Raw genomic sequence first — 13,710 nt, 5'->3', positions numbered from 1 at the left:
TTATATGTGATTGTGAAATGTAACTTCTACATTTTGTGGTTATTTAGTTCAAATTACATTTAGGCAACTATTTACACATTACACACTGTATACTGTTCCCTAAATTCTATAAAATTAATAGAAAAAGTGCCAGCTGAATACAAATCATGAGGACCACAAGAGAGATCACCTAGCAGAGTGACTGCTTTACTATGTTTGAGACCCAAGTTCTAGCCCAGCACCCACTGTACTGGGGAAATGTTGGTGCTGTGGAACCTTCCTCACTGCTTCTGTCTCTGTCTCTTTGTATCTGTCTGAAAAAGTTGACCTGGAGTGGTGAAACGTGGACAATGACCAATAAAAAAAAAAGAGCAGAGAGTCATATATTTTTATTTGAAAAAATTGGGAAGTGCATTTTAAAATCCACTATAACTTGTGTCCTGGGTTCTAGTTCTGACTCTACAGCCCAGCTGTGTGATCTCAAACATTACTTCAAAACTAGTATGACACCCAATGTCTTCTGAAAGATAGGCTAGACTATGTAATTTTCAAAATCTGCTATCCCAGTTGTACTGTAGCTAAATGCCTTAGAACAATGCTGGTAAGTCCCCTTATTGTGTCTGTGAGCATCTGCAAAACTTTGTTTCAACCTTCAGATCAAAATCTTAATTCAAAATCCACAAGCATAATGCGAATTAACCCGTTTAGGATTAGTAATGATCTTTCTTTCCAGATGTGCATGCAGTACTGATCTGGCTCTAAGCCTATCTGAGCATCACACTTGGCAATGCTTAGTATGAGCCAGGGGAATATACTGTTGTGAGTGCTTCTCAACATCTGCTGTCATACTACCAGATGGTTTTATTCATATGTGGAATCTAGAGAAATGATACACACGAACTTGCAAATAATAATAACAGTAACTGAAGCAAGCAAACTATTTCTAAGACTGTATGAACTATGGTGATGGGGGCTGGGCAGTGGCACACATAATCCTAAGTGCAAGGATCCATACAAGGACCTGGGTTCCAGCCCCTGCTCCCTACATGCAGTAGGGATGCTTCACGAGCAGTGAAACAGGTCTGCAGGTATCTATCCTTTTCTCTTCTTCTCTATCTCTCCCCTCTCAATTACTCTCTGTCCTATCAAATGAAGAGAAAAAAATTAAAAAGGCCACCAGGAGTGGTGTATTTGTAGTGCCAGCACTGAGCCCCAGCGATAAGCCTGAAGGCAGAAGAAGAAGAAGAAGGGGGAGGGGAAGAAGGAGAAGGAGAAGAAGGAGAAGAAGGAGGAGGAGGAGAAGGAGGAGAAGGAGGAGAAGGAGAAGGAGAAGAAGAAGAAGAAGAAGAAGAAGAAGAAGAAGAAGAAGAAGAAGAAGAAGAAGAAGAAGAAGAAGAAGAAGAAAGAAAAAGAACTATGGTGGTTATCTTTGGAAGGTAGGAGGGTGGAGACACAGACCTTTGGTGGTGGGTGATATGTAGAAGTATATACCCTGTAATCATATAATGTTATAACCCACTACTAATCACAAATAAAAAATGGAAAAAAAAAGATCAAAGAGCGGGACGTCTGGCTGGTGAAGGGTAGCGTTGGGCTATCTTGTGAGGAAAGAGCGATTTAAAAATGGGTGATGTTGAGAAGGGCAAGAAAATTTTTGTCCAGAAATGTGCCCGGTGTCATACCGTGGAAAAGGGAGGCAAACACAAGACTGTACCAAATCTCCATGGTCTCTTTGGGCGATAGACAGGTCAGGCTGCTGGATTCTCTCACACAGATGTCAACAAGAACAAAGGCCAAAGGCATCACTTGGGAAGAGGAGACACTGATGGAGTTCTTGGAGAATCCCAAGAAGTACATCCCTGGAACAAAAATGATCTTTGCTGGCATCAAGAAGAAGTCAGAAAGCGCAGAGTTGGTAGCTTATCTGAAAAAAGCTACTAATGAGTAATAGTTGGCACTCCCTTATTTATTACAGAATAGAAATGTCTCATGATAGATATTTTTTATGTGTACCATATTTAAATCGATCTCACACACCAGAATTCAGATCATGGATGGCAAATAGAATACTTTCGTCAGATGATCCTTATTTAAATAAGATTGGCTTGTGGTTAAATGAATATGATCAGCGTTTTGGATTTTGTTAACTCCAGTTCAGCAATTGCAATCACCCTTCTCTTTGTAAAAATATAATTGGATTTGTGCTCACATTTTCAAAGATGCTGAATGCCATCTCAAAACTTACAGGAAATTGGTTTTGTGTTTAGATTTATATAACTGGTTGATGTAATTAAATACTGTAGAAATCCCTTCACTGTCTCAGAACAAAGAAAGATTGACCTTTGTTTCAAGTTGTTTTCTTTAGCCGGGTAAAAACAGGGAGGGATGAAGATACGCTGGCAGTATCCACTTTATCCCTTTGGTCTCAAATATGCCAATTGAATTAAAATTCCATGTCTTTAAATGTTGCCTTTTATGAATGAAAAGCATTTTAGTGTGATTTATGTATAATGTCAAGTAAAGACTATTTACTACTTATCACATCTTACAGATGATTCAGAAGGTCAGATATTTGAAGGATTAGTGTAACAGTGTAGAGTAGTAATTGAATTATTAACTACCTCATATTAAAATTGAGAATGTTTATTCAGAAAAAAATGAAAAAAAATCTACTGTCATAAAAAGAAATTCTCTTAAAGTTACGTGAAAGGTAATGTGACTACTCTTGAAAAACCACTCCAAATTTGTTGAAATGTTTTGATTCTACATCTTATCTTGGAAAATGCATATGTAAATGATTTCAGATATAGCTTCATTCTATGGTTCTCAGTGGCTAAAAAGGGTTTCCAAATTCCTTGAAAAAGCCAACTCTGGGTTAACTACATTTCTTGGGAAAACACAATTTTTCTTTAAGTCCATGGTATTTGAATTCATTCTGTAGAACACCAAGCATTTCCATCATTGATATATTCCATGATCTTCAAAATTTGACTAAGTAGTCATCTCTCAATTTTACTGATTCATTTTGGTACACTAAATCCTTAAAAAAAAAAAAAAAAAACCCTCACTGGGGCTGGGCAATGGGGCACCTGGTTGAGCATACACATTACCACATTCAAGGACCCAGGTTCAAGACCCTGATCCCCACCTGAAAGGGGGGACATTTCATGAGTGGTAAAACTACTGCAAGTATCTCTCTCTCTCTCTCTCTCTCTCTCTCTCTCAATCCTCCCTTCCCCTCTCAATTTCTCTCTGTCTTATCAAATAAAAATAAATAAGTAAATAAATATTTTTTTAGATTCCTATTATAGTCAGTCAGTATGTTTCTATTGCTCTGGCATGTGTTATCAATGTAAGCTATTGCTGTGCCTTCTTCTGGTTACTCATTTCCTTAGGAAAGCAAAACAAAACTCCTTTTGCCTCTCTTGAATCCCTCTTGTAGTACCTCTTCAGATGCTTATCAAAGATGAGATTAATAGACTCTGATTTCATCCTTAGAAGAAATCCAAAGTCCTCAAAGTCCCTGGTCACCAATATCTCCACTTTTATGCACTATTCCATTGTAGGTGCTCTCTATCCAACCAGCATGCGCATTGGTGAAGAAGGGCGTTTGGTTGTGAACTTCAAGACAGTGGCTCAATTCCATGGCTTATTTGTGCTGTCACATCCTGGTAAGCCCCACCATTCACTAGTAACCTTAATAGTCTTTCTTCCATAAAAACTATATAGCTTGGCTATACTCATACATGTTTTAGCACTCTTGCTCAGGATCTTCGATGCCCTAAGGTCAAATGAATTGTATGTATGCAGTTATCTACATGTTAAGGAGTTGATATTTGTCAAGCTACATTTCAAAACCTGAAAATTAAAATATAGATGTTTAGACACAATACAAAATGGTTTCAATGATTTTTTTAATCCTACTGTTATCGTTTTAAGTAGCATTTTCTTAAATAGAAAGAATAGTGACAATAACCCCCTTCTCTAATTTGGTGCATTGCCAAAAATTTGAAATTTTAGGTGGTGAATTCACACAATTCTTTTCTAGATCTTGTAAGAAATTTCTGTGCAGGGAGACAGGCAGTGGTGCACTAGATTGAGCCCACATATTACAGTGTACAAGAACCCTGGTACCCACCTGCAGGGGGAAAGCTTTACAAGCGTGAAGCAGGGCTTAAGGTGTCTCTCAGTCTCTCTCCCTCTCTACCGCCCTCTGCCTTCTCAATTTCTGTGTCTCACTAAAAAAAAAAAAAAAAAATTACGAAGTGGAGTCAGGCAGTAGTGTAGCGTAGCAGGTTAAGTGCAAGGACCAGAATAAGGATACCGGTTTGAGACTCCGGCTTCCCACCTGCAGGGGAGTCACTTCACAAGCAGTGAAGCAGGTCCGCAGGTATCTGTCTTTCTCTCCCCCTCTCTGTCTTCCCCTCCTCTCTCCATTTCTCTCTGTCCTATCCAACAACGGTGACATCAATAACAACAACAATAATAACTACAACAATAAAACAAGGGCAACAAAAGGGAATAAATGAATAAATAAATGAATATTTAAAATGATTTAGAAAATTTAAAAAAGAAAAAGAAATCTCCACATGGGTGGAGGTAGATAGCATAATGGTTATGCAAAGAGACTCTCCTGCCTGATGCTCCAAAGTCCCAGGTTCAATCCCCAGGACCATAAAAAAAATTTTTTTTTAATCTGTGCTTTCAGAATCATAAGTAGCAAATCACTTCTTAGACTGAAGTGTCAGATTTGTTATCTGATTGATTATCTTAAGTCAACACTAGATATGTAACTTTGGTAACTATAATGGACTATACCTTGAATATCAATAAGGTGAAGCTGTTAACATCCCATGTCTGAGCTTATCTCTAAATTTAAAGATTACTTCATTAAATATGTGTGTGTGTGTATTTGTTTTATGCCATTACCCTCTGTCTTAATAAACTGGTTTACATGTATAGTTGGTGTTCTAGCTCATGTCCAATCAGAAGAAAAAAATCATCATTCACTTACTATCATCATCAAAATCCTTTCTTTTTCTGGGTATGGGCCCTACCAAAGGGGAGAGCAGGGCTAAAATACAGGCAGAAAAAAAGAGAGTTCACTGTATTTTTACAAGACCGGGCTACAAGAAATACTGGGCCAAAAAGAATCATTTTGCTTTATTAAAACTGACCCTTATGGAACATTGAGGATTTCCTGGTCTTAATTATTCTCTTCCACAACTCTACCTTTCTAATAAACTGAGTCTTTGTTTAGGTACAATTGTGGACAATCAAATTAAAGTTAGGCTCCATTTATAAATTGGGTTTGCCCAGCTGTGTGACTGATAGCAGGCTAGAGTTCAGATCTTGGCATCTGTGCACAATAAAGGCATTCACATCGCCTTTATTGCACTGCTCTGCCTCCCTGAAAAATAGCCCTGGACTGTATGACCATTTGGCACAAATAACTTTTTGACAGAATTAGAGTGAAAGAGGCCCTAAATTGGAATCAAAAGACACACATCCTAGCTGTATGATCTTGGGATAGTCACATAGTAACGCTTCAGTTTGTTTGTTGTTGTTGTTGTTTTAATCTGCTAAGTGAGGATAATTAATGCCAACCTTATTACTTTGCAGGCTTATTATAAAAATGAAAGCAAGGAATACGCAATACAGTACTTTAAGAACTCTAAATTGTTATGCATTTTTTTCTTTTTAACCAGTGTGTAGTTCTGCCTTAGGATGGTGCTGGGGATTGACCTGGTGACCTCCGGGATCTCAGGATATGGTGTAATCAATGGCTCTCTCTCCCGGGCCCTACTGGGCACTCTTTTAACTGTTCTACCATTACTGTCACTGAAACTTTTCTAGCCTCCTTCACAAGTTCAATGATCATATCAGCGGATCATCCAGGTCTGACATTTTCCCTCCGCCTAGTAAGGAGTGACCCCACCTATAATCAGCCACAGCAGCAATGGAGCTTCGTGTCTGACTTTGCAGTAAGTGATGGAGGGGCTTACCTACTTTTCTGCTGCTTCCAGTTGCACTTCAAGTCTAACATGAATGCCTGCTTTTCTCATCAAAGATACGTGACTACTCGGGGACCTACACTGTGAAATTGCTGCCGTGCACTACTCCATCTCACCAAGAGTACCGCCTGCCAGTCACTTGTAACCCCAGAGAGCCCGTCACCTTTGACCTGGACATTCGATTCCAACAGGTGCCTCTCACAAAATTGTTTTCCCATGACTTGTGGGATCCTGCTTTGTTAAAAAGTCTTGGTTTACTCTTAAGTGTAAAGTTAGGGCTTTTTTTTTTGTTTGTTTGTTTTCTGTTTCTGCCCTCCCCACCCCCCAGCCATGGAATGACCTTAGGTCTTATATGTTGGGAAAAAAAAGAGGAATTAGACAAAGAGAATACAAGAGAAGAAAGAATTTTTTAAAAATAGGGGAAAATGCCTCTTATCTGTTATGAATTCAGTGTATAAAATCCAGAGTTTAAGAATAACTAACGGGGGCTGGGAAGAGTCACAGCCAGTTGAGCACACACATTACCTTGCACAAGGACCTGGGTTCAAGCCTCCACTCCCCACCTGCAGGGTGATCACTTCACAAGTTTTAAGCAAGTCTGCAGGTGTCTTTCTCCTTCTCTATCTCCCTCTTCTTCTATTTCTTTTTGTTCTATTAAATAAAGTAGAAAATAAAAATGGAAAATATGGCTTCCAGGAGCAGTGGATTTGTAGTGTGGGTACTGGGCCCAAGTAGTATGGCAAGAAAGAAGAAAAAAAAGAATGACTATCAGAGGCCAGGCAGTAGCACCCTGGTTTAAACACACAAGTTACCATGTGTAAGCACCCCAGTTTCATGCCTCCAGGCCTCACCTGCATGGGGAAGCTTCACAAGCCCTGAACCAGTATGGCAGATCTCTCTTTTTGTCTCTCCTAACTTCCTCTCCCCTCTCAATTTCTCTGTCCTATAAAAAAAAAAATACTGGGGGAGTTGGGCTGTAGCGCAACGGGTTAAGCGCACATGGAGCAAAGTGCAAGGGCCAGCTTAAGGATCCTGGTTTGAACCCCCGGCTATCCACCTGCAGGGGAGTCGTTTCACAGACTGTGAAGCAGGTCTGCAGGTGTCTATCTTTCTCTCCCCCTCTCTGTCTTCCCCTCCTCTCTCCATTTCTCTCTGTCCTATCTAACAACGATGACATCAATAACAGCAACAATAATTACAACAACAATGAAAACCAACAAGGGCAACAAAAGGGGAAATAAATAAATAAATAAATAAAATGGCCACTGGGATCAATGAATTCATCATGCAGACAGACACCAAGCCTCAGTAATAAGCCTGGTGACAATAAAAAAAAATTCAAAAAGGAAAAAAGTATCTATCTAGGCTGGTGCAACAGTTCACCTGGATCATGCACCTGCTTTGTTATACACAGGGCCCAGCTTCAAGCCCAGCCCCCACTGCACTGGAGGATGCTTCAGTGCTATGGTATCTCTCCCTCTCTCTTTCCCTTTTCTCTTTCCCTATTTGAAAAACTTTACCTTGAGCAATGAAGTTCTGGTGACCGCAAAACAACAAGAAAAATGTATGCCACTATTATTTTTTTTTTCATGATCTTATCCTCTGTGGTCTGCTGCCTTGGAGATTTGAGAATTCCCCCTCCATAGTTCTCCATAGTTTTTCTCATTCTTGATATTCTAGGACAACAAATATTATCTCAAAATACCTACTTGTCGTTATGTATTAAAAGAAATGTGATCACACCTTTTATCCAAGAACTTATGCTAAGTGATGGTCTTCCACTGACCACAAAACTTACAGGTCTTTTACTTCTCTGATAAATTTTTGGAAGTGGGCTCAAACGATAATGTTTAGCTTCATTCAAAAAGTATTTAACCTCATCAATTTTACCTTCTTAGGAAAGACAAAGGCACTTTGTTTCCACTTGCCTGTGCTGGTTTGGTTGAACATGAAAATTATAGTGTCTAATACTTTACATGTCAGTGCACAGTGAATATGTGTGTGACTGAAATTACTGGAAACATCTAAAAGGACTTCTACACTTAATTTTAGGTTAGTGATCCAGTGGCAGCTGAGTTTAGCTTGAACACTCAAATGTATCTGCTCTCCAAGAAGAGTCTGTGGCTGTCTGATGGATCCATGGGATTTGGGCAAGAAAGTGATGTTGCTTTTACAGAAGGTATCATTTTACAAATGAAAGGCATCTCTGAGTTGAGCTTGAACAACCAAGTGTATCTGTTGCCCTCGCCCTCATTTTATTGAAATTATGTTTGGGTGTGGGGAGGATTTTTAATCTTTTGTAGTTTTGAGAATCTAACTGGGTCTTTACCACTTTAGCCAGGTACTGAAAGTTGGAGAAAGCTAATACGTACTTCCCTTTACTTTGAAATAAGTTTGGATTTTTTTTCTAGAATATTTATTTCAAGTTGCATACTTACCATAGCTGCATGAGACTGTAAATATTTATCTTGTCGGGGCTAGGTAGCAACCCACTGGGTTAAGGGCACAGAGTATGAAGCACAAGGACCGGCATAAGGATCCTGGTTTAAGCCCCTGGCTCCCCACCTACAGGAGGGTCGCTTCACAGGTGGTGAAGCAGGTCTCCAGGTGTCTATCTTTCTCTCCCCCTCTCTATCACCCCCACTCTCAGTTTCTCGCTGTCCTATCCAATAAAATGACCATAAGAGCAGTGGACTCGTAGTACAGGCACCAAGCCCCAGGCAAATATACATATATCTTGTCCAGAAGTATATTCCCAGTCCCCAGAAAAACACTTAGCACATATAGTAGATGCTCTGTATTAAATTTTTATTTAAAATCAAATAGTTGAGCTAACAAAATAGCTTACTTGGAAAGAGTGCTACTTTGCCATGTACATGACCCAGGTTCAAGCCCAATTCCCACCACTCAGAAGGAAGTTCTGTTGACATGGTGCATGCCTCTCTCTGTGTGTGTTTATCTCTTTCTCATTCTCTTTCTCTGTCTCTGTCTGCCCCTCTGTCTCTATCTGAAAATGTCAAATAGTTAATTCAGCTTGTCATTAATGTATTCATTTTTTGTCTTATTCAATACCACATTGGTTTCTTTCTCATCAGCTAATTTATGTGAACTTGGCTTCGACCACAATAAGATTTTCTGAACGTTGAGTCAGGAGAGAAGTTGTGAAGTCACTCCCACTTACTGACTGAGCAAATGAGGCTTCATAGACCTTCAGCCACATGTAGCTGGACTGCACAGTGATCTTATCGGGTGCCTAGCAATGGATCAGATCCTGAGATAAATACACAGAGGTCTTTAAAGTTTGTTGTTATAGTAGGAAGGGAAGAAGTGCTTTGTTGTACCATTGCTTTCAAAAATCGTTAGCAGTAGTGTGTAGATCACCTTCCCACATAATAAAAATAACTCTTACACTTCTTTGTTTTAGGGGATGTAATTTATGGCCGTGTCATGGTGGATCCTGTCCAGAATCTCGGTGACTCCTTTTACTGCAGCATTGAAAAGGTGTTCCTATGCACTGGAGCTGATGGCTACGTTCCCAAGTATAGTCCAACCAATGCAGAATATGGCTGTTTAGCTGATGCTCCATCCCTCTTATACAGATTTAAAATTGTGGTAAGTGCTTTGGTCAAACAATGAACTAGACAGAAAGTCAAAGGCAAGAGTTATGACATGTTATGGTAATTTGTACTTGCACAAAACAGAAAAAAACATTTTGCACCTGCAAAAATTAGCATTATCTACAGTTATCATTTTCTTTATTGCCTGAAGGACAAAGCTCAGCCAGAGACTCAAGATATTAGTTTTGGAAATATCCTGTTTAATGCCAAACTGGCAGTGGATGACCCTGAAGCTATTCTTTTAGTGAATCAGCCTGGATCTGATGGATTTAAAGTGGACTCAACAGCACTGTTTCAGGTGAGTAAAAAATAAATTCATTTATAAAAGGCTGGAGGTATGGATCAACCTGCCAACGCCCAAAACCAGCGAAGAAGCAATTAGAGAAGCCAGAACTCCTACCGTCTGCACCCCAAAAACAACTTTGATCTATCCCAGTGGGGGAGAAGTGATAGGAGGAAGAGGATAAGAGGGCTCTGAACTCCAGCTCCATCAGGTCCCAGAGAGAGAGGGCAAAAAAGAGAAAGATACTTGGATGTAGTAACAAAGTTATATGTGGTTAGAAGGAGAATAAAGGACTGGACCTGGAAGAAAAAGGGGGTAGTTAGGTACAAATGTAGACAGATAGTTGTAGAGATGACAGTTACTTCATATATGCAACCTTGGGAGAACCTGGTTTGCAATGGAGGGACTTGGGATTCAGAACTCTCATGGTGGGAACAGTGTGGAATTATACCCCAGTTAGACATGTAATTTTGTGAATCAATATTGAATTACTAATAAAACAATTAAAAAAATAAGTTCACTTACAATAGCTATGTTACCACAAGTTACTAAAATATCTGAGAAATCATTTATATCTATATATATAACATACATATTAATATACTAACACATAGGGAGCTACTATTGGGAGCATTTCATAAACTCTAGCTATAATTTTTATTTAAGTATTAATACTAAATTAAGCCTGTGTATAGTGAAGACATTTATGCAGGTCAAAATCTAAATCTGAGTCTGATGATTCGGGATTATGTTATCCTTATTCACAATGTACTTCCTGTATTTATTACAGTGATCTCGTGTGGACTGTTAGACTAAGTAAAAAAAATTACCCACAGCACAGAAACCTCTATTCTTAGATACTGCAAGTCAAGATAGACAATCCTAACCCAGAGGTAAATGGTAAAGACACAGGAAAACATAGCAACACTGGGAAAATAAGACAAAATCAGAGATGAGTTCAAATTGTGAATATTCAAGGGAGCAAGTTTGTTGTTTAATATGCTTCCTGCATGGGGGTCGGGTGGTAGCGCAGCGGGTTAGGCGCACGTGGCGCAAAGCGCAAGGACCGGCATAAGGACCCTGGGTTGAGCCCCCGGCTCCCCACCTGCAGGGGAGTCGCTTCAAAAGCGGTGAAGCAGGTCTGTAGGTGTCTGTCTTTCCCCATCTCTGTCTTCCCCTCCTCTCTCCATTTCTCTCTGTCCTATCCAACAACGAACGCCATCAACAATAAGAACTGCAACAAGGCTACAACAACAAGGGCAACAAAAGGAGAAAAAAATGGCCTCCAGGAGCAGTGGATTCATGATGCAGGCACTGAACCCCAGCAATAACCCTGGAGGCAAAAAAATATATGCTTCTGCAAATTGTCCAGACAGGAGAGTATGAAAAAAAAGTATTATCTTTATTCAACCTAAAGAAGAAATCTGAAAGAAGTATGTTTGTTATTCTGTACTTTTTCAACAAGAAGTTGAAGGAGGATACTTTTTTATTTTCAGCATTACAAATAACTTTTTATAGTCTTTGATCTTCTAAATCCTGAAGCATTCTAGGAGCCATCAGAAATTCTCTTGCTTTTTACACACCCTGGAAAGATGGGAAACTGACATTTTCTGGGATCTTAGCTATACCAGTACTGCAATGCATACCCAAAAGCAGTCTCTAGAGCCAGAAGCCTGAGTTCTAATACTACCTTGGTTAATATTGGAGTAGCAGTTTAAAAGAAAGTCATTTGCTTGCTATGTATTCATTGTCTAAATGAAAAAGTTAGACTATGTGATGCTATCTACGTCTTTCCATCTCTGATGTAACCTCACTACAAGCCATAGACTACCACATATCTCTCTGCACACTCGATTTGATGAGTGCATGGAGTATTTTATAATTTTTACACAGAGACTTGCCCTTACTTCACATGCAAAGTTACTATTTTATATTAATTCTTTAAGATAGATGGCACTGCCATTTATTATCACTGTCTTTAACATCTCTAGCAAATAGTCATGTATTAGGTTGGAGTGCATGTTTATTTTTCTAACCCTTTGATTTGTGCTTTCTAGGTCACTCTGGGAAGAGAGTGGTACATACACACCATCTACACAGTAAGATCAAAAGGCAGTGCCACACGAGGCATAGGCAAAAGAAGTGTGGAGTCCCAGTACCACTCTTTGGTGAGTCAAGGCAAGCCTCAAGCAACTGCCAAGAGACAGACTAAGAGAGAGATCAAGAGCACACCCCAGCTAGCATGGGAAATCGGAGCTGAAAACAACCGAGGAACGAATATCCAGCATATTGCCCTGGACCGCTCTAGCAGGAAGCAGGTCCCCCCAGGGAGAGTTCCTCCTGAAGGCGTACTTCCCAGGGAGCTCAACAATCCCAGCTCTGAGATCAACCTGGTCACAGTCTTGGGAGCTATCACATCAGTATTTATTGCCCTCTGCCTCACTGCCATTGCAGCAATGATGTACAAAAATAAGAAGGGTGCCAGGAGGAAGGATGTCTCAAAGAGCTCTGGCAGCAGCGAGCCCATGATGCCCCCAAAGAGCCACTACAGCGACAGCTCAGAGGTTTGATGAGGCAGGTGGAGCTCAGCCTTTTCCTCAAGTGCCTCAAAAAGTACAATCAAATCCCAAAGGACCCTGTGAGAGGCAGAGAACTGGGGACGTCTGTGACAAAGCGCTCAGAGGAACGGACTCATGAACTTTGATTTGAATTATCTAGTCATTCATGTGTCAAAGGACAAATTCAGACCACAGATCACATACATCTTACCCCGAAGGCACAACTGTGTATTCACAGGTACATGGATCCAAAGACTATAGTATTTTTAAGCGTTTTTCTCTACACAGTGCAGATGAACTTGCCTAAAGGTGCTCATAGACCCTCTCAGCTATTTAAGAGGAGTCTGTTATTGCTTTATTTGTATGAATCTTGATGGGACAGTTGTCACATTGTTTGTTCATTGTGTAACAGTGTATTAATAGAAAGGTACTAATTGGTGGTCTCAAAGAATGGCAAACACAAGATTTATTATGACAAGTTTTCTGATTGATGTGGACAGTATGGAATTATGACCGGAAGTTGCTCAATGCACAAATCATCTTTTTGCTACATGAGGGGAAGGAAAGATAGAGGGAAAGTAACTCAAAAGTTACTTTTAGGGAAAGTAACCTGGGTTTCAGTTCTTTCTCGTCCTCATCAGACCCTCGTTTTATTTGCTTATTTAATTTTAAATTAAACCAAAGAATATGGTAAGACTGTAAGAACTTGTTCAAGTGAGATTGTTATGTTTTGGATATATAGTAAGAAATAGTAGAGTTCTTGCATGATAATATGCCTTATGGTGCTCACACTTGTGGCAGCTGAGAGGGTGCTAACATTTTGATGGCAACAAAGATACACTATAGAGTTAGTGACATTTACAAGACAATGTTCCCTAAGAACTGAGCCTAGGTGTTTGCAGTATTGAACATCCTTACAGATGGTGAAGGGGGAATGTTATATTTATTAAAATAAAAATATTTAACCAAAGTGCCTCACACTGGTATTTTATGGACTAGTAGAACATTTGACAGACTACTTATGAGGTTAACCCTCAAAAGTAGCATAACTACACACCAATGTCCAGAACTTAAATAGCTTCCCAGTCAGCATTTGATCCAAGAGCTAGAATAAGAAGGCCAACCTGGGGTGAGGTATGGGAATCTTAGCTATTGTCATGTCAGAGATGACCTTGGAGGTGACTAGTATCATGCACCCTTTTATTCTTTGACTTTAGAAGACAGCATCATGCTTTGACTTCTCCAACTCAGTGAGTTGA

At 39.7% G+C, this 13,710-nt stretch overlaps 1 protein-coding gene and 1 pseudogene across 2 annotated transcripts in view; both read left to right on the top strand.

The window, feature by feature from the left end:
- FREM2 (FRAS1 related extracellular matrix 2) overlaps positions 1-13,421 on the top strand; it is a 208,379-nt gene extending 194,958 nt beyond the window's left edge. For both annotated transcript variants that reach the window (XM_060194905.1, XM_060194904.1), the window contains exons 18-24: positions 3,546-3,650; positions 5,836-5,963; positions 6,050-6,184; positions 8,046-8,172; positions 9,418-9,605; positions 9,762-9,908; positions 11,951-13,421. In XM_060194905.1, coding sequence (XP_060050888.1) covers positions 3,546-3,650; positions 5,836-5,963; positions 6,050-6,184; positions 8,046-8,172; positions 9,418-9,605; positions 9,762-9,908; positions 11,951-12,463 — 1,343 coding nt within the window. In that variant the 3' untranslated portion in view covers positions 12,464-13,421. The remainder of the gene's footprint in view (positions 1-3,545; positions 3,651-5,835; positions 5,964-6,049; positions 6,185-8,045; positions 8,173-9,417; positions 9,606-9,761; positions 9,909-11,950) is intronic.
- LOC132539296 (cytochrome c, somatic-like) lies at positions 985-2,158 on the top strand (annotated as a pseudogene).
- Positions 13,422-13,710: the final 289 nt, after the last annotated feature.

This window comes from Erinaceus europaeus, chromosome 7, assembly GCF_950295315.1.
Source record: "Erinaceus europaeus chromosome 7, mEriEur2.1, whole genome shotgun sequence".
Taxonomy (NCBI): Eukaryota; Metazoa; Chordata; class Mammalia; order Eulipotyphla; family Erinaceidae; genus Erinaceus; species Erinaceus europaeus.
This window is presented reverse-complemented; position numbering and strand designations above follow the sequence as displayed.